The following is a 24,953-nucleotide window of genomic DNA, read 5'->3' on the forward strand; positions in this document are numbered from 1 at the left end:
TATGGTGTCTTTAATCTTTATTTCAACCCCAAGTTCAACTTGAAAGAATCAGTAACACATTTAACAGCATCTTCAATAAATAAAATGACCAAAAAATAGTCTAGTCTTTGCACAGACACGTTACAATCCACTCCAAATTCAATATTGCCAAAGCATTGGGTTTTTTCCTAAAAACTCGTTCCAAAGGGTTTTTTTTTCTTCTTTGTTTCAGCACTTAAATACACAGAAAAGTATATGATGAGAGAAAACAGATACTTTATTCCAAACGCAACTTGTAAAAACCAGTAACTTAGAAACAAAAGACAATTAAATCTCTCTAATGAAAGAATCCTGCTTGAAGCCTCTTTGGAAAAACCTTGATTCTATTCCTTCATATCAAAACATGCAGTTTTGCTGGATCCTATCCTATGTCAGCATATTTCTACAAGAAGAATTATCTTTAAGGAGAAATTCATAAAGCGAAAGCGTTGGCCTCCCACACTCACAAGTAGTCATGGTCCATATATTCTGCAGTAGTAAACAGCTATTTGTGCTCAGGCCATTGTTTGAACTCCTACCATACTGGAAAAGTGTACTCTTTGTTTCTGTACCCATCTCTTTCCCAGTCCAGTAGCCTCAATAACCTCAGCGAGATGAGAATTGATGCAAATGTGCCTGCACAGCTCAGATTGCAGGATGAGGACCAACAGAACTGATTCTAATTAGAAGCTCGGCTCAATGTTAAGCTCTTCCTAAATAGAGAAAGGCAGCAATAAAGAAAAGCTGAACCCCTGTATTTCCAAATTGCAATTCCCTGTGACTTGCAACATCTAACAGCATGTCACAGGTCAATTACAGTGTCAGTTAATGTAAGGAGAAACACTCTACCGCTAGTTAAAACACTCATCTTCTCAAGCTTTCTTCAGTGAAAGCTTAGGACGTGCAAGGAACACGTGGTTGGGCCCCTACAGACTTCTGCATACTACACAGGGGAGAAAAAGATTCCTTAAGCAAAAGGCAGAATTACATCACATCTGTGCAAATGTTAAAACCAGTTTGCTCCAACTAGTTGCCTGCTTATGCTTATCTTAACTATTGCTATTGACTTGGCTAATTCAAGACAAGGTGATGAAGCAGGACTCAATTTGTTTAAGGGAATGCAACTTTTTTTTCTGCAGGTAACTTCCCTCATAACAAAAGTGCAATAATTTACAGTTTTCAAACAAACAGCTATTAAAATGATACCATTTTAGGGAAACAAATTCACTCCTTTAAGCATAAAAATACTTCCCCAGGTAATACACCTGAAAGCAGTCAGTAACACAGTATTTGAATAATCATAACAACAACACAGAAAATCCCAACTGCTAAAGAAAGACAGAACTGTTAAAAGATTTTGCTTATTGTACACTAAGAGTTTTGCCACCTTGTGAAGACCATGCTGTAATTAAGAATATAACTTCCCATTTTAAATAAATGAGTGTGAAAATACTGACCTGACTTTGAAATTATATTCTTAACCTTTTGCAAATGAAAATAAGGTAAAGCCCAGGGCCACATCATCCAGGTATTCAAGAGCTTACGAGGCAGTTTATCCAGAGTCCTAAGAAAGCACCACTTCCTATCAAGGACTTTGTATGTCTATTGCTGAGCAGCACATTAAATAGTTTTGTGAGAACTGCTAAAACATATTCTAACTGTAGCCTGATTTAAAAGGATCCAGGTTTGGGCATAATACAGAACTTTGTGACAAATTATACTCTGAAGAAATATCTTGTTAAATTTGGTCCAAGCATCCAAAAAAACCAAACAAGGGCACACGGGTCCCTCATTGCTCAGTGTTGCTGTTTAGCTGATCCTTAGGAAACAATTGGTGTATGGTAGTAAGGAATAAGGGTTGCCCACAACAGGCATGAACAGTGACAGAATAAATAGTCTCTTCAGAGAGATGTCCTAACTGTGGTTTTGTCATGGGAGTAACTGAACTTGTACTAAAGGAGAACCCTGAAATCTCTACACTATAGCCACAAGAAATTCTTTCCTATTTAAAAAACAGATCCATTTGTAATTAACTGCTTTGCTGATCATCATTAGATATGTGAAAAAAACAATTAAAAAATCTTTGAAAACAATTACAAAGAGTGGACTGCAGTAGCAGCTATTCAAGCAAGATTCAAGCACAAGTTTCTATGAACTTTCAAGCTGGGAATTAGCCTTCTTTGTCGAAAATTTGTACAACTTTTTCAAAAACCTAAAAAGAGAGAAGAACATTAATTTTTAGGAAGCATTAGTCAAACAGTTACTTCAAGTTAAACCAGCACAAACAATAATTGGCAGTGTTTTTAGAGGGAGATAGGTTTTTCTTAGAACATTCACAGTAATTCTTTAAAAGGGAAATTGGCATCGGTTCTGGGAAAGACACAGAAGAACAAAGAAAAGGCAAAGCTCATGAAAATGAAAAAGACACTGTTAAACACAGAAATGCTGAAAATGTATTTAGTCCAGCTCATGTTCAATCCAAATTAATTGATTTCTTAAAGTTATTTGTATCTTCACTGGTTCTTCAAGAGCCAATATGAGAGTTCCACAGCCTCTCTCAGTAATACATATCAGTGTCTAATTAGCACACTAACCACAGACAGACACATCTCAGAACTCCACAAATATGTACCCTGCCACTGTCACCCCCGTGGTTTTTGGCTTATGTACTTACTTCATCAACAGATTTAGAGGCATCCACTTTTCGGACTTTTCCCATTCTCTCATATAAATCTATTATAGGCTTTGTAGACTGCAGGTATGTATGAATCCTAAGAGAAAGCAGAGAGGGGATAAAAAAAGGCACTACACATTAAAACCCAAACAGAAGGGATGTGAAAAGTTGTGAAAATAGTACCTCTTTTCCAGACTCTCTCGATTATCATCGCTCCTACCACTGCTCTTGCCTCTTTCCAGACAGCGGCCAATGCAGATCTACAAAAAAACATCAAAAGGATGATGACAAGCAGGAATAAAAGGTGCTGCCTTGAAAGCAGGGGCAAACCAAAAATCCTGAAAATATAAATAGGCCTGACACACAAAATATTGTCTGGATCTGGTAGGTGTAACCAGAATTGACATGGACAATTCAGTTCTTCCAGAGAAAAAGGAAGACAGCTTTACACTTTGTCTCAGTTTATTAAAATGGGGGCACTTAAACTGGCATTGAGGTCAGTGGAAGGAAAATCAACATCAAGCTCTGTGGTTCACCACAGAGATCCTGATTGGAGACATTTGTAGGAGAAAATTACCTGATTTTGAAGAATGTGTTCAGATCTTCCAAAAAGCAGCATGTCAAATGAGACTAATATATGCCTGCACTGAAGGAAAGTCACTGTATCTTCTCCCAACAACCTTGTAAGGCTGCATACTAAGTTACTGTAAGCTAAAGTGTTCTTACTTGGCATAGATCTTAAAGACTTTGTTAAAGCAAAGTAAAAACTGAAGAACTAAAGCTGCCCAATGAGTTTTGAAAAGTTAAGTAAGCAATGCTGACACACGTAGACTTCATAAATACATTTATCCAACTCAGGCAACTTCACTTTCTTCCTACAAAACACATCCACAGCTAAAAAAAATCCAGATCAAGCAGGTGGTGGTGTGTTATTTTCAGATCTAGTAAAAAAATCAGAATCCCAAATTAACACCTCACCGTGTGAAATACTTAACTTAATCTCACCAAAGTTTTTAAATTTAAAAAATAACCCCTCACTTGTTCTTTGAGATATAAAACCCATGCAATTGAGTGCAGAATAAAGTAACAACATTTCTCAGGAAATTGGGTAAAGGAAGAAAGTCAGCTTAGAGTGCTGGGATTCTCATATCAGCTTTTATACCTCAAGGACACTGACATATTAAAAAGACAGCACATCCTGGCACTTACTAAATTAATATCATGTATCACTGTCAAAATGCCCTTGTAATCTAATGAGTTGCTGAATAAAATGTTGATTACTGGTGATCCTACAGCACAGCTCTTAACCATGGGAAAAAAAAAGACTGCTTCTGCCAGGGCTTCAGAATTAAAGCAGACAGTGCCATCAAGTTCAGTTTGGACTAAACAACAGATACTAAGAGTAAACAGAGTAAAGTTTTCTGAAACTTAACAAAATCATTTTATATCATGTATTTAAAGGTGTTCTAAGTTTTCCTCCAGAATGCAATCACCTCATGGCTCAAGTACTCCTTCAGTATTTACTCACATGTGATTACACCAAGTGCAATTAGCTGTCTGCTGTTTTAAAACCAGGCAGTTTTTCACATACAATAACAAGCTGCCAAAAAATCCTTGAAACTCACAGACCATGTTTTCTTTCTACTCTTATACCAGTCTATTCACTACCTGACAAGAGTTTTATTGTTCCTGAATGAACTTCACAATATAGCAAGAAAGGAAGTTACAGAATAACACACTTCATTACCTCATTGTCACAATCAAAAAAGAGAACAAAAGAAACATCCGCCTTTCCATCCATAGTCTTATTCCAGCCTTGAAGATTATCTTCATTCCTGGGAAATCCATCAATCAAGAACTTGTTCTTCTGGGAATTGGCAGCCATTGTTTGATCCATAGCCTGAGAAAAGAGAATTCAATTCATGATCTCCTGCACATACAACCATTTACTTATTAAATTACCCCTGAAACATTGACATGGTTGAGTAGCAAGTTGAAAAGCATTTATCTTGGGATCACTGCGGACTTACAAAATGTATTTTTGTTTCACCTGTAATTCACTGGTGCACCAATACAGCCTTCTTTCAAACCAAATTCACTGTTTCATAAAGCTCAAAAAGCTGTAACACAATGCCAGCTTTAAACTTTTCTACAAGGTACTGGAAAGTGTCATTACACAATAAGGTGGCAAAACAGCCCTAATACAGAGTTAATTCTAATGGAAAAACTCCAGATAAATGCAGTGCCATAGGCAACAGAAGCTTTTTCTGTCTTAAAGTAAATACTCCAGTTGTTTTCCAGGACATCTACTAAGGGTAAAGGCTGGATCTTTTCTTTCCACAAGAACATTAGCAGGTGCTCTTCTCCTTCACTTGTCTATTTTGAGAAAACTTACAGAAACTTAGTACCTTTACGGCCTCTACCCTCCAGTCAAACATGACTGAGCTGACCAAGAGGTCTCAAAAGCTCAGAGCAATAAGAAATACAGAGTTTCACTGGTTTCCCTAGAGTTGCTAAAAAAGATAAAACACACAAATAAGCCCTTCTCACAGATCCTCAGGTACCAGAGGTCATCACCTACCGCCCTCCAACCAGCTAGAAACATGAGTAACTGCCAAGAGAAGCCCAGTACACAACGCACACCTACGTGTCTGCCATCTCATACCACCCACACCAAAGGAAGGGCGATTCTTCCAGGATACGGCCACTGCTCTGTTGCTTAGTCTGCACGAGGGAACCAGCAAGGAAATGGCCCTTTCCTTACCCTCTTCAGCAAGCTGATTGTTATTTCCACCGGCACAATTTCCCCCTCTTTAATGTAGTTCTCAATGAGTTCTCCATACTGCGAGCCTGGCCTTTTCCGTTCATCCCGGAGGAGGTCACCAGCAGAAAGGTGTGTGTAGCCATACTTCTGAAACATGCAAACAAAGCAGACTCCCTTCAATCAGTACTCCTGCAAAGTTAACATCACTCAACAGTATCAGCCACGTTTATCTTTGCATTACAAATTACAGGGAACAGCATCTTGCTTGTAGCAGACCCACGCCATCTTCATGCCCACTGACAACACAGTATCATCTGTACGCATAGAAAGCACAACAGTTAAAAGATTCTTGGGTAAAATGCTCAATATGGCTTTGGTCAGGTCTCCAAGGCACTTCCTGAAACATTACACTGTGCAATGAGATGTTTAACAATCACCAGATTAGATACAAGCTCTACCCCATCCTAACAGTTCAATTACTTTAAAAATGTGAGTGGTGATCAGTTACTGGGTCAAGTCTTGATTTACAAAGTCAAAAAGTTGAGACTGTGCCTTTCCATGCTATGTCTACATCAAGAGGTTGTAATTTTATCTAATTATCTACTTAAAGAAAAACACATGAGTTGATTCCAAGTCCTTGGAAGCCAGAGGAATGTTTCAAGCACAGCATGAGCCAGAAATCCTTATGTTACCACTGCAGTTCTGGCACTAACTTCCTCCTCTACCTTGGTCAAATTACTTGGATCTCTGCACCTAACACTGCAGCTACACAGACACTCCTCCAAACCCAGCCCCACTGCCTGATCGCTGGGATGAACCTGACAAACTCGAATGGCAGCTCTAGGAGGAGAAGAGTGCCTCCTTGTAGCAAGGATGGGGCAGATGAAAGTAAACAACTACACGGGTGCCACCCTATGTCACACCACGTACAGTAAACAAAAAGAGAGCAGAGAGATCAGATCCAATGTGCTTGTGCAAAATTACCAATGAAATGTATTTATGATACTTGAATTTCTCAGTGATCTACCATCATAAACAGAGACCTAGAGCAAACATACAAACACACTCTTACCACAGACAAATGCATTGTGATAAATGAAATTTCAGGGCACAAATCATTTTCTCAGCTCATTTAACACCACAAGAAAAGTACTAAGCTCCTTGACCAAATATAGTTCATAGAAACAGGCAATAAAGACATCTCCTAGGTGATGATCCAAGCTAGCTATGGATCAGAGAGTACACCTATACATACCCATCCTAAAGCTTTACAGAAAAAACAAAAGCAGTAGCAAAATCAGTCAGGGTTATCAACTTGGCTGCAGCAACATCCAAGGCAAATTTCAAAAAAGGTGTCTGAGCAGCACTGTAATGTGACTACACACTTTGTAAGGCTGTGAACTTGGGATTTAAAAACTTGGCTACTGGACTAAGTACAACAGAAATTTTACACAACCCACTAAATGACTTAAAAAACCATTTTGGTTGCTTTCCAATTTCACCCACAAAAGCATGGAAAGTTAGTTCTGCCATAGTTGTAATTTAAGAAGGGATATAATTACCTAAATCTCCAAAACTCTACACAGCTAGCAAAAAAAAAGAAAGCAAGTAGCATGATTTTGCTCTAAATAACTGTGAAGAAAAAGCTCCACAGACATGCTCTGTAAGCTCACTGTACTCCTGCTTTAATGTGCATTACGTTTGGATATGCTGATTTAATTGCAAATCTAAATATTAACTATGAACTACAGAAGCCATAAACCACTCTGCTGTACCCTACATTAATATGTACTTCTTCCTGCTAAAGTTAAAAGAATGGTGATATTTTCAACATCAAGTTTCTACACAGGGAGAAAACAGGAGGAAAATATAATCCCTTTGGTTTTAGAGGATTACAAAACCATTTCATTTTCCTTGGCATTTCCCTTTTCATGCATGGAAATGAAATTGAGTCAGACAGTTTTTGGAACTCTAAGTCTTTTGCAACAGCAAACTAAACCAGTTTTTAACAGCTGAACAGCGAAGTAAAAGATAGAAGTGTTTTAAAGTGTTGTATAAATACTTGTTTCAGATAACAGTAAATTGTATTCTAGAGTAACCTTCAGAATGGATTAACCAGGCAATAAGAAAAACAAACCTCCCCTTCAGGGGCAAAACATCTATTTGTTAACTGTACTGAGTCAAGAGCCAAAGAAAACATGTCAGTTTAAACAATGCAAACAAGCATGGAGAAAGGCTTGGCTGCTGCTCCACGCACCGAAGGCTTCAGAGATGCAGTGCTCACGCTGCTCTTCCCACTATTAATCAGTGCACACAGAGCACAAAGTTGTCTTTCATCTTAGGAGAGATAAACCCTCAGCAAGAGTCCAGAACTGGGGAAAAGAATCGTCACATCCCCAAGAGCTCACAAAAGAGACTGTGATGTAACTGCACAAGAAATGGGGTAAAACATTCCTGTAGCTTGCCAAGGTTTGCGTTGTGCCAGCAGGACTTTCCCGCAGTGCCAAGTACATCTCGATGCAATGCCTGGAACGTGCCTTGTTGCAATTACTGCATAATTCTTCTCCAAAAAATCAGAAAGGGAGCAGGACTGTGGATGCCAAACAATGAAAAAGCAGTTTCTCTAGTCCTTGAAAGATTCATATACGCTAGATTCATAATGTCAGACTGAAAGGATAACATTAGGCTATTAAAAAAATCCCAAATACCTGGATGCCAAGCACCTAAAATCTGGACAGAGTTTTAGACTACACAGAAGAAAAAAGAAAATATGGAATTAACTAGTCTAAAACTCACTTCAGAGAATGTTTTCTGCTCTGATAGCAGATTGGCATGCTGTTCTACAAGAAGAAAAAGATTAAATCATTAAGTTATTTTTACACAAGTTCTCATTACTTTAAAAACTGTTCTTGTATTTGGTGAACCCTGATCCAAATGTGTTACCAAAGTTAACTGTGAATGAAAAAGATAAAACACATCTGTCTTCAGCATCACTGTGGACATCTTCCTCCTTAGCTTACAAAAGTACTTATTTTAAAATCCCAGTTCCCCAGAAAGGTAAACTCAAGTTGTCTTCAGTCCCACCATTGAGGTGTTGCTCAGAAGAGCACTCAGCAGTACTGCATAGAGCAGAATATCGCTCACTCGTTTGTCTTACGGTGGCCCAGGAAATCAGCCCCCATTCAGCAGGACAAACTGGGACACGCAAGCTGTGTGCTCCACGTCTCCAAATTACACCACAAGGCTGCAGCCTCCCTGGGATGCCCTGCTCTCTCCTGCCCCATAGCCACTCCTAGTTTGCTTGTGTCAGCCAGGACGTGCAACTCAGTAGACAGAACATGCTTTGTTTTCATTAAATACTAAAAAAATCCCCCAGGTGAATACAACTGAAAATTCATGAGTCATATGTGTGTCACACTTGAACAAGGCAGGGTCTGCCCTAGCAATCTCCTGGCAGCAGTAAGAAAGGATGAGCAGCGTGCAGCAGCTGCTGCTGAGACTCCTTCCACAGACAGCTTTCAAGGGGCACAAGGTTTATTCCTGATTCAGCCCTGTGTGGTCCAGCAAGCCATGTCTCTACCAAACACACAGCTTGAGACTTCCTTCAGTGAGCAGACGCCAAGATAAAGCAAGAGAAACACAAATTACTACTTTGACCTTGACTCCTATCTTGGCTTATCATTGTTACTCTGAAAATGAAAGTCACAGGGTTTAAGATCTAAACAAACAAAATACAAACTTTTACTGCCCTAGTTCTGACTTGTCATATCTTGGGCAATCTTAATAAACAACTGAAGTTTGCTACATACACCATTCCAGAAGCAGCTAAAAACAGAACCATGCAAAGCCTGCAGCCTCCATTTGGGTTATTTTTAACCTGAAAAGCTTTTGTCAGTCCTATTAGCAATTAGCAGATGGAATGAAAACTTTGGGGTATAAACTGTAGTGCAGTAATAGACCTTCTGTCTGCTTATTGTGATTAAAAAAAAAAATGAAGACATTTTCTTAGTTTGAAATATGTTCTTGCCTCTGGGAAGGAAAAACAAACAGAAAAACAGATTAAGAAACAAAAGGCACAAAGGAGGTCCCAATGACAGTACCCTTGAGGAAGTGTTGGGGGAAAACAGAGCACCTTAGTGCTTCATGAATGCTCACCTCAATAAAAGGTACCCAGTATGTTTGGGAAAGTCCAAAATTCAATGCCTGGTGCTCTGTAAAATGGAAGGAAGTGTACAGGGATAAATCTTCAGAGGGTAGATTTAAATGATTACTCGACCTTGTTTTAAAAAAAGCTCCAAAGTTTAGAAATATAAATTTATACTCCAAAAAAGAACTCTGAAACTTAAGGTTACATAGTAACATACTAATACTTGGCACTCTTGAAGGAGATTTCAGAAGCTGAGTTTAAAGCAAACAATGTTTTAAATGTTTTTATTTCAAGACAGTTAATGCTGTCTCTCTGCAGATTTTCAGAGACAGCAAAAATCTAAACCCACTGCTACTTTAAGAGGAGTGTTTCTGATAAAATGAGTCCTTCTTTGCATTGTTTTCTTCACCCTAGGAAATCTCATTATCATATATCCCAAAGCAATTTAACAGCTTTTTCCATTTGGATATTAACTTCTGCTCTTATAAAAAGAGAAGGCTCAGCATCCCACCTGGTGGAACTTATTTTAGACTTAATCACAAACATACAGGATAGGGCTGTGGTGGACATGAATTTTATTTTAGGTATACTGAGAGGGAGGCCTGGCATACCCCAGATCCCTACAGAATCACCCTGCCAAAACAGACCAAAAAAATACAACTCAACTCTTACTTGGAATAAAGACAAACGACTGAGTTTTTATTCCTCTCAACAATCCAAGAGCTTTGCACTTCAGGCAAAGGTTGTAAGGATGTAGAATTTAAGAACATGAAAGCATATTTTGTGCAGGCTTGAAGAATGCATGTTTTTCATTTGACTTTACCATAACCATTTTGGTTAACCATAACCTACCACATAAGCAAAGTTCAGAAGTCAGTAATAAAACACACTCATTTTGTGTCTCAGACACATAATCACACAGTCACAGAAGATAAAAGCAGCATGGAAAGCAGAAAGTTTATTGCAAGAACCTGCATTTGAATGACGTCATTCAGCTACCTGCTCAAATATTCTGCCTGACACGACAGCTACGTAACAGTCCCAGATGATGGCAAGCTCCACCTAACAGAGCTGGGGAAGGTTTCAGGACTTAATCTGGAGATCTGGAAGGGAGAGGATAAGAATTTCTAAGAGAATTCTGCTTCATGTCCTCCTCAATAGGAGGAACAGGTGCAGAGCAGTGGTTCTGCTGCAATTTCAGTGCACTTCAGTGACAATTCTGTGAGTTTGTGGGACATACACATTTCTCCATTATCAGAGAAAACCAACCTGCTTCAGTTGTCTCTTCCAACCTTATCTGTGAAGATAAAGACACCTAATCACTTACCTGCTCTTCCCTTGTGTAAATACCCACTTTCACTTCTTACTGCATCTTCTTCCCTCAAATAATTTCTCCACTGTGGTCCAAATTTGGCACAAATACATGCCTTCTCCAGAATGAGGGACCCCGGCACACACATACTGAGCAGTTACAATGTTAGTACTTAACAAAACCCATACTTGGCCTACAAGATGAGATAGCTATCTCCCTTTTCTGGGCATGGAGAGCATAGTCAGCAAAACAATTACAACATTTATTTGACAAGTCATTCCCAGGTAGTACATACTACTGTTTTACAAAACACAGTTACATATGGTTTGTTAATAAAATCATGTAATACTAAAGCCATACAAGATTTCACCTCAGCAAAGTGAGACTTCTTCCCTGTGTGATGTGCTCTGTCCCAAATCTCCAGTATGAACAGTAACCAAGAAATATTTGTAGCTCATACTGGCTTTTTGTTCAGCACAAACTTTAGATTTACAGGAAGTTACTGGGTCAGTATCATCCAAAACATAAACTAATATTATTCAGTCCATTTCCAACAGAGATGAATGAGGTTTATTATTACTCAGCTACAGCCCCTTTTCTCTGTGGCATGCTGCCAATAGGATTTAAAGTCTGAACAAAAATACATGTTCAACCTAAAAGCAGCACTGACTGCATACAGGCAATTCCATCTCTGCACCAGGGCTCTCTAGGGAGCTGCCAGGGGCTGAGCCAAGGACACATGCCTAAAAAAAGTCCTGCTCCCAGTTTCATCTATATCTCCCTGTTCATGTTCCTTTTTCTAAGGTTTTCCAGCAGGTTCACATGAGTCTAACTCTCCCTTCACCTGCCTCAGACCCTCTCTCCCTCAAAGTTTAGCCAGCAGTTCCTGGAGAGGTGTCTGAGAAAGGACAGTTGCCCATTGCAGTTAGCAGGTCTGAGTGCTTTCTGCTGTCAGGCCACTGACTTCAATAAACTCTTTTCCACACAGTGATCAGGATTAAAAGAATTACAGGAAAATTACATTTATTAGTATTTGCACTTCCTTTTCCAGTCTTAGAAAAGAAAACAAATCCACTGCAAGCAAAGTTAACTTCTTTCGTTTTTAGCTGCAAACAAAACTTGAGTAGCAATGACTCATTTGAAGTTCTCCTAATAAAGTGGTCTTTATACAATTAAATTGGCCTATCAATGCCAAAGGCATTTATACTTCTAAACACAGGCCAGTGGCCACACAAGGTAGTGCAGCCCTGAGGCTACACTAATGGTTTGGTGAAAGCCATTAATGACAGCCTACAAGATTCCCCTACAGTTTAAGCTCATTTGTTTGCTACATGCCAGGGGCAGAATTTGACCTTACCAACAAGGCTTTGGGAGCACCATGAACCTTTCATGCCACAACTTAATTTAATGACTAAGCCGCTTTGAATGAGAGTCTGTAGTTTGAGGTTAAAATCCTTCAGTGCTGAAGTCATAACGGCATTTTTCAGCCCGGACCAAATTCACATAACTTAGTTATACAACACTGAGGACTGGGATACAATGGCAGCATGGGTAAACTGTAAGAGCATTGGCCAGAGCACTACCAGAATAAACAACAAACAAAACATGCCTGTGCCAGGAGTTCCAGGGTTTAGGGATTTTTTTCCCCACTATTAATTTCAGAAACATGGGCATTGCTGCAGTTCTTAGCAATTTCTTTCAGTGTGGGTATGGATAAACTTTGATCCTACATGGCTTTCAATAAGAAAGTGATATCAATTGCTCAGGGAAAAAAAAATGAAGAAGAAGCTGTTTTAAATCCAACACACACATGTATTTGAAAGAATTTAGCCTTAACTACTTCTGTAATTATCAACCTGAATACAATGCAATTATCCCTAGGTTTCTAAAAGGACAATACTACACCAGATAGCCTTCACTTAAGATACTTCTGGATGTAAAAATGCATTTGGAAAACTAAAAATGTGAAAAATACCACAGAAAGTCTTCTGAATCTATATTGTCAGCTACAGGCTCTTTGAAAAGAGAGAAGAAGATTAAACATCTACGGGGTTGAGCCATCCCTTGATCTCTCCCATTCTCTCTCATATAACAAAATTTAGCTCTATTTTTAAAAGTTTACTTTCACCCTCACAGAGATGGCACTGGGTCAGAAAGCCAACACCCTGCAATGTCTACTGTACCAGCTCTTACCAGGACAGCCTTCAGATGACACGGACCTTGATCTGTTCGAAGGCAATGTATTCCTGAGCACCGCAAGCCACTTGGCCTCCACTCCCAGGCCACAAACCCGGCAGCCCTGAGGCAAGTGGGTGGCAACCCCACAGTCAACTACGTGGCCATGTAGACACGTATGGAACCACCCACGCCAAGCGGGCTGCGAGACCTGCCTGACAAGGCACCGCGGCTCAGGCCGTCAAGCGGCTTCTTAAGGACTCCTGCCCGCATCCCTGCCGTTAACAGGGACGGCCCCCAAAGCCAAAGCAAGTGCCCACTGTCTAGGTGGATGCTGGCTCAGGCAGACCCACGGGTGGGTGAAGGAAGGAAAGGCAAAGAAGGAAAAGGGCCAGCGTCTGGCTAGGGACTGGAAAGGGAAACGGAGGCGCTGGAGCGGAGGTTGCCCCCACCACTTCACCAGCTAAAGGGGAAACGCGGGTCAGTTACTTCCATTTCATCACCTCCAAGGGGCAGATCGAGGCGAGACTCGGGGCCTACCGCCGGGCGAGAAGCTACCCGCGATCCCACGGGGCCACCCCAGAGAGTGGCACAGCACCCAAGGCGGGGGGGTATCGCCGCAGAGCCTCACATAGCCGAAGCCCCGTGCTATGTCGGGATGCATTGACCCGTTACCCACCCCCAGGCCCGCTGCCCTCACCTCCACGATGCGAGCGCACTGCGTCCCCTTGCCCGCCCCAGGCCCGCCGAGGACGAAGACGACGACGGGCTTCATCAGGAGAAGGAGGCGGCGGCGGAGCAGCAGCAGGACAGCGGCGGCGAGTCGGCGGCCAAAGAGAGGCCGTGAAGCGGGTGGGGAGCGGCGGGCAGCGAGGCCAGGGCTGGGGCTGATGGGGATGGGACTGAGGCAGAGCCGCTGCCGCGCACCCGCTGCTGAGCTGTCCCCCGCCGAGGGAAAGTGCTTCCGGGTCCCCGGCCGGGAGGGGCGGGGCGGGGCCGTGCGCGCAGAGCCGCCGGCGGCTTCTCTCCCAGCGCGCGCCGCGCAGCGCGGCCGCCAACGAGCCCGTCCCGCCCTCTTCGCAAAACCCGGCATGTGAAACCCGTGCCCAACTCACCGTCCTCCGCTGAACACTCACCCTCAGCAGCGCGTAGCCGCCGGGACCGCCGTGAAGCAGCTCGGCCCTACCGCGGCGGCTGCCCACGCCGTGAGGGACTTTTGCCTCAGCCACCGAGCCTCGACGGCCGCCACAAGCGCGTGCCGGGATCCAGGCCCTAACTGAGCCACGGGCGCTGTGGGCGGCTTCACGTCCCGGGACACGTTTTGAGAGAGGCCGAGGCCGTTGCGGGACCGGGAAGCGGGACGGTTGTGTCGGTTTATTTTGAAATCTACGTCAGCAGCCGCCGTTTTCCCCTCACAGCCCAGCCCGGCCCGGCCCCGCGGTGGCGGCGGCGCGGGCTGCCATGGCAACCGCGCTTCCATGGCAACCGCACTGCGCCTGCGCGCCGCGCGCCCTCCCACCGGCCGTTTCCCAGGCCGCTGGCGATTTTAAACCCCCTGCGCGCGCGCGCTGGCGGTTGGTTCCCCGGAGGCCGCTCGGATTGGTCGGGCGAGACGTTTCCCCCCCACACAGCATGCCGATTGGGTAGAAGAGGGTGGAGGGGCGGGACTGTGGGCTGAGCTGCTTTCTGATTGGCCGGTGGAGGCTGGCGGCGGGGAACGAGAAGTCGTCGGTGAAGCTGGAGAAGGCGCCGCAGCGGGGCGGGAGGAGCTGAGCCGCGGCGGGAGGTTCGGCGGTTCCTGGTGCTTCCCCCTCCGGGGAGTGCGGCGGGAGTTAGGCCCTGGGGAGAGAGTGTCACTGGCTTTCTACGCCTGAAGAGACACCGGCAAGCCCCTTCTGGTACTCGGCTGAGGGAGGGGCTGTTGCGGGCAGGCTCCGCGGCCGGGAGGAGGGGGCTGAGCTGCGGCCGCCCTTGCATGGACCCCGTTCTGCCTGGCCCGGATCTGAGGTACCCGCTCCGCTTCGGGGAAACCGCTCTGGGAGGATCCCCTATCCCGTTCCTTGCTACGGGGGGAAGGTGGTGCCTCCCTGGCCCCTGGGGGCACACGCTGGGCCCGGTGCTGCTCTGGGAGTGCGGCTCTGGTTATAAAGGGCGATGGGTGGGGCGTTTCTGATCCGTGTTTGCCCAAAACAGTGGGGCTTTAAAAATGTTTCTGCTCTTACAAGCCTAAACGTGTGACGCACTTCGATGAGCATTTGACTTTTAACGGGAATCAATTAAGTGTCGCTGAAAACATGGGAGTTGCTTAGAGCAAGTCGTAAACATATGTCTTATGTGTTAAACATAGAGCAAGTTCTTTCCTGGGAACTCATGGAAATGCAAATAAATCTTGGCAAAGTTTGCTGCTTCACGTAACTGCAAAGGAAGTTCTTGTTTGTTTGTTTGTTAGAAAGCATTGAGATAATTGCCAAATGTTGTCAACTCTGAGATGTTTTGTATTTCACTTCATATGCTTGATTTAGACAGCTCTTTAAAAATGTAGTCCTGCATGTGTAAAGAAGTTTGAGATGATGTACAATTTTTGAAGTCTGAGTGCAAAATTTGCTCTCAATCTGAGTTAACCCAAGGCTTTGTTTCAGAGGGCTTCAAAGCTCAAGTATGTATGAAAAGTATGACTTTTTCAAGTGACTAAAATAGCACTTTTGGAAACTAATTTAATGTTAGTTTTTCTAAATCAGGATTTTCTGTGTGCCCTGGGAGTTTCTAATGAGTGACAACCTTCTCCTTTCCTGGGGCGGGGGGGGGGTTGCCTTTAGTTTAACTGCAAAGTTGTATTTCGGCCTTATCATCTTCCAAGATGACATGAACGAACTGTCAGTTGGAAAATAAAAGTTTTGTGTTGGCTTTGTAGTTCAAATCCTTACCAACTTCCCAGGATAAAGTTTCTGCTTCTTTATCCTAGAGTTGAAACAAAAAGAAGTACCAACAGCTTGTGTATCCCACTTGTTTTTCTTACAGTGTTACTCCCACCAAGATGATCAGGGAACTGTAGCATCTTCCTTATGAGGAAAGGCTGTGGGAACTGGGGCTGTTTAGTCTGGAGGAGACTGAAGGGGGATCTCATTAATATCTATAAATGTCTAGATGGTGGATGTCAGGAGGTTGTGTCATCTCTTTTTTCTATGGTATTTAGCAACAGGACAAGGGGTAATGGGATGAGGCTGGAACGAAAAAAGCTCCATTTAAACATAAGAACAAACTATTTCAGTGTGAGGTGAGGGAGCCCTGGCCCAGGCTGCCCAGGGAGGATGTGGAGGCTCCTTCCTTGGAGGTCTTCAAGACCTGCCTGGACGCGCTCCTGTGTGACCTGATCTAGGTGGATCTGCATCAGTAGGGGGGTTGGACTAGATGATCTCTAAAGATCCCTTCCAATCCCTACCATTCTGTGATTCTATGTTTTATAGTACTAAGACTAATCAGTTTTCTTTTCTTATCTCTATGAACATCTTCCTAGATTTGTTCCGGAAAAGATGGTGCCTTTCAGTTTCCCGCTATCTAAGCGTGCACTTTGGGACCCATTCCCAATGGGTGATGTCATTGGCTCACATATTACCTATTACAGGTATGAATAACATTTTTTTAAGCAATACAGGTTAAAATAAATACAGAATTATATGATTCAAAGCCTCGCTTTATGTTTTCAGCCTAGTATTTGACAAGACACAAAGGAAAAATAAACAACTGATGTATTCATTATAAGTGTATGAGGATTTTCACTGGAAAAAATGGAGTTTCCCTTCTGTGGTGTGATGCAATCAGGAGGGTTAGAGGTATCTCAGACTAAAGTAACTTACAATTTCTTTCAGTTTCCTTCCTATTTGGGAAGGCGTAAAAATAACTGTGTCTTTGTAGTTTTCTTTAACACGTTTTTCCTTCCCCTTAAATATTTACAGACAAACTGGATACAGATAGCAGGCTTCAGGTAAAACTTAGAACTAAGCATTTTGCTTCCTTCAGGGAGCTGGATTAAAACACCAGAAGTTTTGATTTGTTTGTTTGTTTAGAATGAGGCTAGAGGCAAATCTGAAATACTTGTGAATTTCTAGGGCAGGGTATTCCAAACCTGACTTGTAAAACAAACAGAAGGTGAAAATGAATCCTCATTACTTAAACTGGTCATTTTTATATAGATGTTACAAAAGTCTTACCATGGTTATTAGAGCAAGTATAGGCATATATATGCATATAAGGGTGGACAGCCTTTACATACAGGCCAGAGGGACCTCTGCTTGTATTTGCCACATAGTGTTCTTTGAGTTAGTATGAAAACCTCCAAGTTTTAACAAAGCTTAAACTAAGTTATTTGTATTTGTAGAGACACTTCAATTAATGATGAGCAAGTAGGATATGAGCCACAGTCATAGTACTCACATAAACCAGTAGCTTCACTTTCAACTTTGACCTCCTTCCAAATCAAAGTCAGATAAGCTATCTAAAGCTAAAATAGTGTTAGTGTATTTACTGCTTTGGATTCTAAACTTGCTGTCTGGAGGCTTTTATTAATTGTACTTACCTAATCTTTCTCCATACTTGCATTCCTGTGTCATTGAGCCCAGTCTGCTGCTGCTTTAAGCACCCACACTGAATTATGCTAAAATGAGTGAAGACCACATCAAAATTAGTTAAGCTTTTTGGCCTATTCTACTCTTTAATATTAAGGTAATTGTAGAGGTTCTCTATGTTGGTCCTGGTGTTTCTAACTTTTTTTTACTTTGTTTTGAGATAATTGTGTTCATCTCTAGTTCTTGTGACCAGTTGCCCTTCAGAGGAAAAAGCTCTCTCTTCCCTCTATTACTTATTCTCCATAGAAAAAAAACCCTCTTTTATCTCCTCGCTGTTTATTCTCCATAGGAAAAATTATTTCCCTTCTGAAATTAGTTTATAGAACAAGCCAAAGTATTCTTGTTGAGATGATGATGTAGAGCATTCTGCAGAGCTGCCTCAGTCAAAATATGATTTTCTTAATTGTGAATAGTTGGAGTGATGCACAGATCAGGAGCTAAACTTCCATGAGCATTTTATATAGTGTTGTTAATTCTCTTTGTTCTTTGGGCTGTTTCTGCATGGTTTTCTTTCTAAAGGACAAAAAAATGTGGAAGCTATTTTAAAAAATACTAAGAAATACTTTTTAAAAGATCATCAGAAAGAATTTCAGCCTTAAGCTTACTCATTGTCTCTCTTCAGAAACCCCAAGTTATCCATGATGGAGAAAACCTTGCGACTCGCCTATCGCCATGCAAAGCAGAGTGAAAAGAAGTTATTCTCCTGTTTTTTGCTTGGGATGCTTGCAGTAGATGAAGGTAACTTTAAACATCAGGTAGACAGACAGTATTGGTTGGTTAAGCTGTTGTCAAGGAGGCTGAGTTGTTGCTCTTGGACTCTTTATTTCTTTCTTTTGAAGATGGGGAAGGTATAACACTAACAATAGACCGCTTTGATCCTGGACGAGAAGTTGCTGGTGGGTCAGGCAAAATTCCAACTGCATCTCTTCCTGGAGACTTTTTGATTCCATGTACAGTCAATGCCTGGGGACCTTCTTCAGATAATATTATAGTGCACAGTGCTGAAGATATCAGCTTGGCTTTCAAGGTAGGCAACTCTTGGCAACTTTTGTGTCTCTTAAACAATAAGCTGTTACCTAAGCAGGAGACCAGATTATGCCCTGGGCTTGATTTCCAACCATTTCAAACACAGCAAAGTTGTGGTTGAACCAAGACAATTTAGTTGGTTATGTGAAATGAGCTACCTGAATGTCATAAAAAAGTGGTTTTGAAGATAGTAAAATCACAGTTTTTTAAGGATCTCACAGTCTTTAAGTTTGGACTAAAACCTTGCTGTCTCACCAAAGTTTTTTCAGGTGGTCTGACCACCAAAAGCAGCAAGACAACAGTGACTGCAGCAAATTTATTTAAGGAAGAACAGTTTTGTCTTTTGAGTCTGTCATGAATGAGGTGCACTTTTTGCACAACTGTTGATAAAGAATTACTAGGCAAGTGATTTGCAAGAAAACATGTAAAGTCGATGGAGATTAGTAGTTACAGCTGAAATATGTTCCTGTCACTTCTGTGCTGTGTTGTAGGAATATAACCTAGTAAACACACCTTCACTTCCTGAAAATGTTTGCTTGTAGTTGTTGTGTGTAGTTTATGATACAAATAATGCTTATTTCACTTCTAAACTTTCCCATGATAATCCAACCAGATGTTAAAATACCCACTTCCTGAATGCAAGTTGGAAAACTTTGACAGGTCACCTCAAATCTTCTAGTTGCTTGTTAATTTAATAGTTTTTACACAATTTAAGTAAACCCAGTTTTTAAAATCCATCATAAAACAATGCTAGGGTATGCTTAGCTTGATTGTAAGTGTATTTTGCATTGTTTTCTGTATAGTAGCTATGTTGAATGATTTGAGCTTCTAGTGTAATGCAGCTTGAATCGTGCTAGTCCTACAGAGACAGTGTATTTCACTTGTTTCTCTTTTTCCTTACTTCTAGGGTCTGCAGCACAGTCTGTGCAGTAAAGAATCACTGGATCTTTCTAAACTGCTCACTGTTAGAGCTCACATTGTTTTCACAGAAAACCTGGATAATCTACATTTTAACTTCCGCTGGGCTTCTATTACTGCAGCAAATATCTTGGAATACAGCCCTGTGAAGCCTGTCCCAATTATTCCCACAGCTCTAGCAAGAAATTTGAGCAGTTCTATGAATATCTCACAAATTCAAGGAACATACAAATGTGGGTGAGTAAAAGGTACTGCCAAAGTTGCCTGGCAATTTGTTGCAGGTAGGTAAGTGAGAACTCAAGCAGTGCTTTGCTTTTTAGTAAAATAACTGTCATAAAAATAACATCTTGGACTTGGAAAAAAGTTTTAAAATCTTATATACAAGAAAGAGAAAATGAGGTGAAGCAAAAATCTTAATGAGTTCAGTAGGAGCTCTTGCAGTTGACTTCAGTAAAGGATCTTCCTACTGGAGCAGGGGCCACATCTCTAGTTAAGACTATGAATACAAACAGCATCAGCTTTTTAAACTGTATCAGTGCTTGCCCTGGAATGAAAGTCAGATGAATATGAACCAAAGCTTTTTCTGTTAATCACACTTGTGAGATGATATTGGGGAATCATCACTCTGATAACTAATTTGGTAGTGTGAACTAAGAATGAATTGGGAGAAATAATTTAAAGCAGCTGAATGTCATTTGATTTCATTGCCATTTTCTTCTCTAAAAGTCACTGTTCAAATTTAACATGACTTGTGCATCTGTATTTGTTGTGAAGACCATAATACTAAGGAAATTTGCCCTTGATAAATCTTTGATACATGGGGAACTGATGAAATGTGAGGAGCTGCTGTAAATATAGAGGAAGAATGAGTTTGACTTTTTCCCAAACTTTTTTTTCTTACAGTCTTTTCTAAACCTGTATTTTCCTCTTCAGGATTTTTATTCTTTTCTGAAAGGCTGCCTTCCAAAGTACTAAAAAACCTCTGAACTTCTGCTTTCTTTCAGCTACCTGACTATGGACCAGACACGGAAATTGCTTTTGCTGCTCGAGTCTGATCCTAAGGCTTATACTCTGCCATTAGTTGGAGTGTAAGTGTTTGGCTCTGTTGGTTCAGATTAATACACTTCTTGAGTTGAGATGCATTTGAAAGGATGATATAGTGGAAACTTGGTACTGGAACTGTCTCTAACTGGATATTTCTTCTTGCTTCTTAGTTGGCTGAGTGGAGTTATTCATATCTGTAGTCCTCAAGTCTGGGCCTGTTGCTTGCGATATTTATTCAGTTCTTCAATTCATGAAAGGCAAGTCACTTATCTGTAAAATATAGAGGCTCTTGGTTGTCTAATAGTGTATTCCATAGAAATGCATGGCAGCTTGGGCTCTGCTCAAAGGTATTTGAGTGAACTGTGCAGTTTATATGCTATATAGGTGATAAGGCTGGCTAGTTTATTTGTTCTTTCTGGTTTTAACATCTGCCTCACAAATTTTCTGTGACTTCAATGTTAGGAAGTATCTCAAAGACAGAAGAAGATAAACATTAATGCCATTAAAATCACTGCAGTTTAGTTTAAATAAGCATCAAGCAGGAAACAGTAGTTTGAACAATGGTGAGGTTTTTGAACTCCTCTTATGCAATATATTGAAGCACATTGATTTGCAGCTGATCCTGTCTTGTTACCATTCCTGCTAAATATTCTGGGTTTACTTTTTTTTACATTCTGTTGTTTGTTTTCTTCATTCTGATGCTAGTAGGTAATTGTTCCTCATTCTAGATATCTTTTCAATTGTAATATTTGCCAAATTCTATTTATGTGGAAGCTGAGAGTTCAAGTGTTTATGGCTTAAAATGTTTTTTTCACAGAAATGAAACTTTAAAATATGCTGTATGCATATGAATTTCTTCTCCTCTGCCACACTTGCTTTTAAATCGTGGAATAAAATAAAACCACATTTGGTGAACAGATGTGTTGGTAATTACAGAATAGACTTTTTTCCCTTATCTGTATTTAGCCATATTTAAATTGTTAAGAGCCCAATTAGATTATTAGATAGGCAAGTTAGATTCTTGACTCTCATTAACTTTCACTGATTCCATCTTGGAAGGGGATTAAGCAGATTTGATGAACCATGCAAACAGAATTAACCTCTGCAGACTAACTGCTTCATTTGTGCATCGTACACTTTTAACTCTTTAAGTTGTGAGGATCATTTTAAAGTTGTGGGAATGTGTTTTTCAAGCATTTTATTCCTACAGCTTTCTCAGTTCTTCAAGTAGTACTACCTTTTCTTGGAAATTCTATGTTTAAAGTCTTCCAGGAATTCATTTAAAGTACTAAGTGATCCTAAAAGTTTGAATGTAAAGTAGATTAACTATTCCCAATTCTCTACTTTGATTTGATTCTTGCATGTGCCATCAGTTATAAGCCCATCTGCTCTGTCTATAGCTCAGTAACACTCAAAATACAGCAAGTTGCTGTGTGACCTACTCTAGATGGCCCTGCTCTGGCATGGGGGTTGGACTGGATGATTTTTTTTAGGTCCCTTCCAACCTTTAAGATTCTGTGATCCACCAGTTCACTAAACTGTGTGATAGCTTGCTCAGTATACTGAGAAACTAAGGGCATTCTTCCTGTTTTTAAGGTCTGTTTTAAAATGCATTTTATTTCTGTTTTAGGGCTTTTTCCGAATCTGGGAGTTTTCTTATCGTGCTTTATTCATTGACACACAAAGAACTAGAGTTTTATGAGTGCATTCCATGCAGTGGACAGACTGAACTAGGGTTTCAGATCTTAACTTGCCTTGAAACAGTACACCTCTTCAAAGTAAGTGGCTTGGTGTTCTGCTGCATTGTGGTACTTGAAAAATTGACTTTTAGTGGAATTGCAGCATTTGAAAATGGAGCTCTACTAAACTACCCCTTTACAGTGATTGCTGTAAATTCAATTTGTGTCTCAAATGGAGAGATGACCTCCAAAGCCAGCAACTGCTCACTTTTCTACTAGTAGCAAGAATCTGTCTTTTAAAATGTATTGTACTGTGTTAGACTTGGGTTCTCTCTAGTGACCTTTTGGCTTCACAAGCAGAAATTCTGATTCCCTATGGCATTTGTTAATCTGGTATGCTGTCTGCATGCTGGACACACTTAACAGCTCCAACAGGCCATGGGAGCAAAGCTGGGTACTTGTGCTTTGCTTGAAGTTGAATGCAAAAGTTCCAAATCTGCAGATGAGTTTCTGCAATTCAGTAACAAAAGCAGGAATATTTATCTTTGTGCAAAGTAACTCTTTGAAAAACTTTGATACAGTGTCTGGCAGATCTCAAACCTTTTTAGCTGAAATTCTAGGAAACCGCAGTTCCTTGGATGTTTTCCTAGGCTTGTACAGAACCTGAAATGGAATTGTTAATCTGCCTGATTAAATGCTCCCATGCTCTGACAAGGAAGCAGACACTGTAATGTGTGTCCTGTGCTCTTCTCTTTCCAACTAAATTTCCCTGTTGGGGGCTGGCTTCCACCTTTTAGCCTAGGGTACACCTTAGTGTTCTGAAGATGTCATGCCTCTTAACAGAGGCTCATTTCTGTTGTCTCCAGAGCTTGCCCAGCTGTGATGTGTGAAACAGTATAGGAACAATTGCCGTTTCCTATAATGGTGAAAGCTTGTGGAAGACTATCAAAGCAGTTACAGCAAGGAAACATCTGCTCATGGCTATAATTAGGTCAATTACCTTACAGAGCAGCAAGAGGAACAGTGTTTAACAGGAAGGGAAGTTGCCTGCCTCCTTGTGGTGAAGGAATTGAGAATTGAAAGTAGAGGCCAAGCAGCAAATCGTTAGATGTAAACATCCTTAAACCTATTTCTTTGGGACTAGTATCTCAGTGACTACAAGTTGCAAATTCACAAATACAAGCATTTTCATTGCAGAATGTTGAACCTTCAGACAAGAGCTCTATCCAGTTTGAGTTGAGTGCAGAAAACCAAAATGCAGAGACTGAATTCTTCAGCAGAGTTTGCAAGAAACTTCCCATCAGAAGGTAAATCTTTCAGATGTTATTTAGGTGCAAAAGTTAAGTATTTATTGGATGAGGGGTTTTTTTAAACTATGCTGTGCCAGGTGTCAGTTTAGCTGTGCATACAGTGATCTTATTGTTTAAAAATCTTTGTTATATGCTTTTGTTAATCCCTAGAGTAAATATTACTCAAGTAAGATGGTCAAGCTGTCCATATTCCAAGAGAAACTACTCGTAGCTCTACTCTTGAAACTGGTGCTTGTAATTCATACACTGGAGATTTCTAAAAAGGCTTCTTCACTGATGAAGCTTGTTTCATTGTATTAAGCTTTCTGTGAGTTCTGTCCTTTTGAAGAAAATCTCTAATTAAAATCTACTGAAGTTGGTAAAAGTTCCTTCTGACTTTTCCAAGCTGAGAGACCTGGATGGGTTGAAACTTTTTTATGAACCTGACTTATCCATCACATTTTTATCAATTACTCTAAGATGACCTTTTTTTTCCCTTTAAACGATGTTCTGGTCTTTACTGTAGCACTTAAAAGGTGTGTATGTCTGAGGGTGAGGGAGGGAAGGTGTGTATCTTTGTCCAAAAGCAACGTATGTGTTTTCCCAGTTTGGTCTTGGAACTGTTTGCTGTGTGAACTCTCAAGCAAACCAGGGAGGAGATGTAGAGAAGCTGCTGCTTAAAAAAGTGATGCTGATATTGCACTGTAGATGGCACAGTGCAAAACATAAAGATTCATGTTTCTGCTGCCAAATCTGACAAGCAAACATCTTTAGTTTGATTTGTGTTGCTTTTAGTCCTCCCCAAGACTATTCACCCAGCAAGTTGTCAGCAAGTGATCATGACTCTGGTGTAGAAGATGAGGATTTATCCCCCAGACCGATTCCAAGTCCTCACCCAGTGAGTCAACAGGTAACTAAGTAAATAATTATTCTAGGCAATTCAGACATGACACTTTGAGCAGCAAAACTTATTCTAAGGAGACTGGCAAGTGTAAAACTTCTGTCTCAAAGTGCTAGCAGGGGAAATCAGAACTGTAAATATCAACCAAGTGTCCCAATGGCTGCTCTTAGTTAACCTGCCTTGTTTGTCAGGATTATAAGACACTATATGTGCTAGGATTTGGGAACAGAGATGGTACACTCTACTTTGAGAATCCTGCTACAGTTGAAGGGAAGGTCTGTTGTGTCTGAGGCAAAGATAGAGCCAGCAAATTCCTTCTTGGGTATTTCTAGGTAAATGCCATAAGGATCTGGTCTGTCCTTTTCTACTGAAGCCTATACAAGT

General features: G+C 41.1%; 2 protein-coding genes across 3 annotated transcripts in view; one reads left to right on the forward strand and one right to left on the reverse strand.

Annotated features, from left to right (window-relative positions):
- Window positions 1–14,153, reverse strand: CMPK1 (cytidine/uridine monophosphate kinase 1). Of its 2 annotated transcripts, none has more exons than XM_062004217.1 (6): window positions 13,791–14,153; window positions 5,457–5,603; window positions 4,440–4,592; window positions 2,876–2,952; window positions 2,693–2,789; window positions 1–2,230 (listed from the first exon to the last, which is right to left on the reverse strand). In XM_062004217.1, exons 1-6 carry the CDS (start codon window positions 13,863–13,865, stop codon window positions 2,189–2,191), a joined length of 591 nt encoding a protein of 196 aa, XP_061860201.1. In that variant the 5' UTR covers window positions 13,866–14,153; the 3' UTR covers window positions 1–2,188. The 2 variants fall into 2 exon arrangements, with proteins under 2 accessions (XP_061860201.1, XP_061860203.1); XM_062004219.1 differs by lacking the exon at window positions 13,791–14,153 and adding an exon at window positions 9,612–9,833.
- Window positions 14,080–24,953, forward strand: part of STIL (STIL centriolar assembly protein) — a 21,056-nt gene continuing 10,182 nt past the window's right edge. The window contains exons 1-10 of the mRNA XM_062004216.1: window positions 14,080–15,097; window positions 16,605–16,712; window positions 18,335–18,450; window positions 18,552–18,739; window positions 19,646–19,893; window positions 20,661–20,744; window positions 20,871–20,957; window positions 22,331–22,478; window positions 23,577–23,686; window positions 24,464–24,578. Of these exons, the coding sequence (XP_061860200.1) occupies window positions 15,066–15,097; window positions 16,605–16,712; window positions 18,335–18,450; window positions 18,552–18,739; window positions 19,646–19,893; window positions 20,661–20,744; window positions 20,871–20,957; window positions 22,331–22,478; window positions 23,577–23,686; window positions 24,464–24,578 (1,236 nt within the window). The 5' untranslated portion in view covers window positions 14,080–15,065. The remainder of the gene's footprint in view (window positions 15,098–16,604; window positions 16,713–18,334; window positions 18,451–18,551; window positions 18,740–19,645; window positions 19,894–20,660; window positions 20,745–20,870; window positions 20,958–22,330; window positions 22,479–23,576; window positions 23,687–24,463; window positions 24,579–24,953) is intronic.

The sequence above is a fragment of the Colius striatus genome, chromosome 10, assembly GCF_028858725.1.
Source record: "Colius striatus isolate bColStr4 chromosome 10, bColStr4.1.hap1, whole genome shotgun sequence".
NCBI classification, from domain to species: domain Eukaryota; kingdom Metazoa; phylum Chordata; class Aves; order Coliiformes; family Coliidae; genus Colius; species Colius striatus.

Bases quoted from the DNA above. Each gene is read 5' to 3' on its own strand.
- CMPK1 (XM_062004219.1), bottom strand. From the start codon at position 9,818: ATGTTACTATGTAACCTTAAGTTTCAGAGTTCTTTTTTGGAGTATAAA. The intron at 2,953-4,439 runs GTAATGAAGTGT...GTTTTTTTGTAG, and splicing joins TTTTTGATTGTGACAATGAG to ATCTGCATTGGCCGCTGTCT. The intron at 2,231-2,692 runs GTAAGTACATAA...CTCTCTTTTTAG, and splicing joins CCTCTAAATCTGTTGATGAA to GTTTTTGAAAAAGTTGTACA.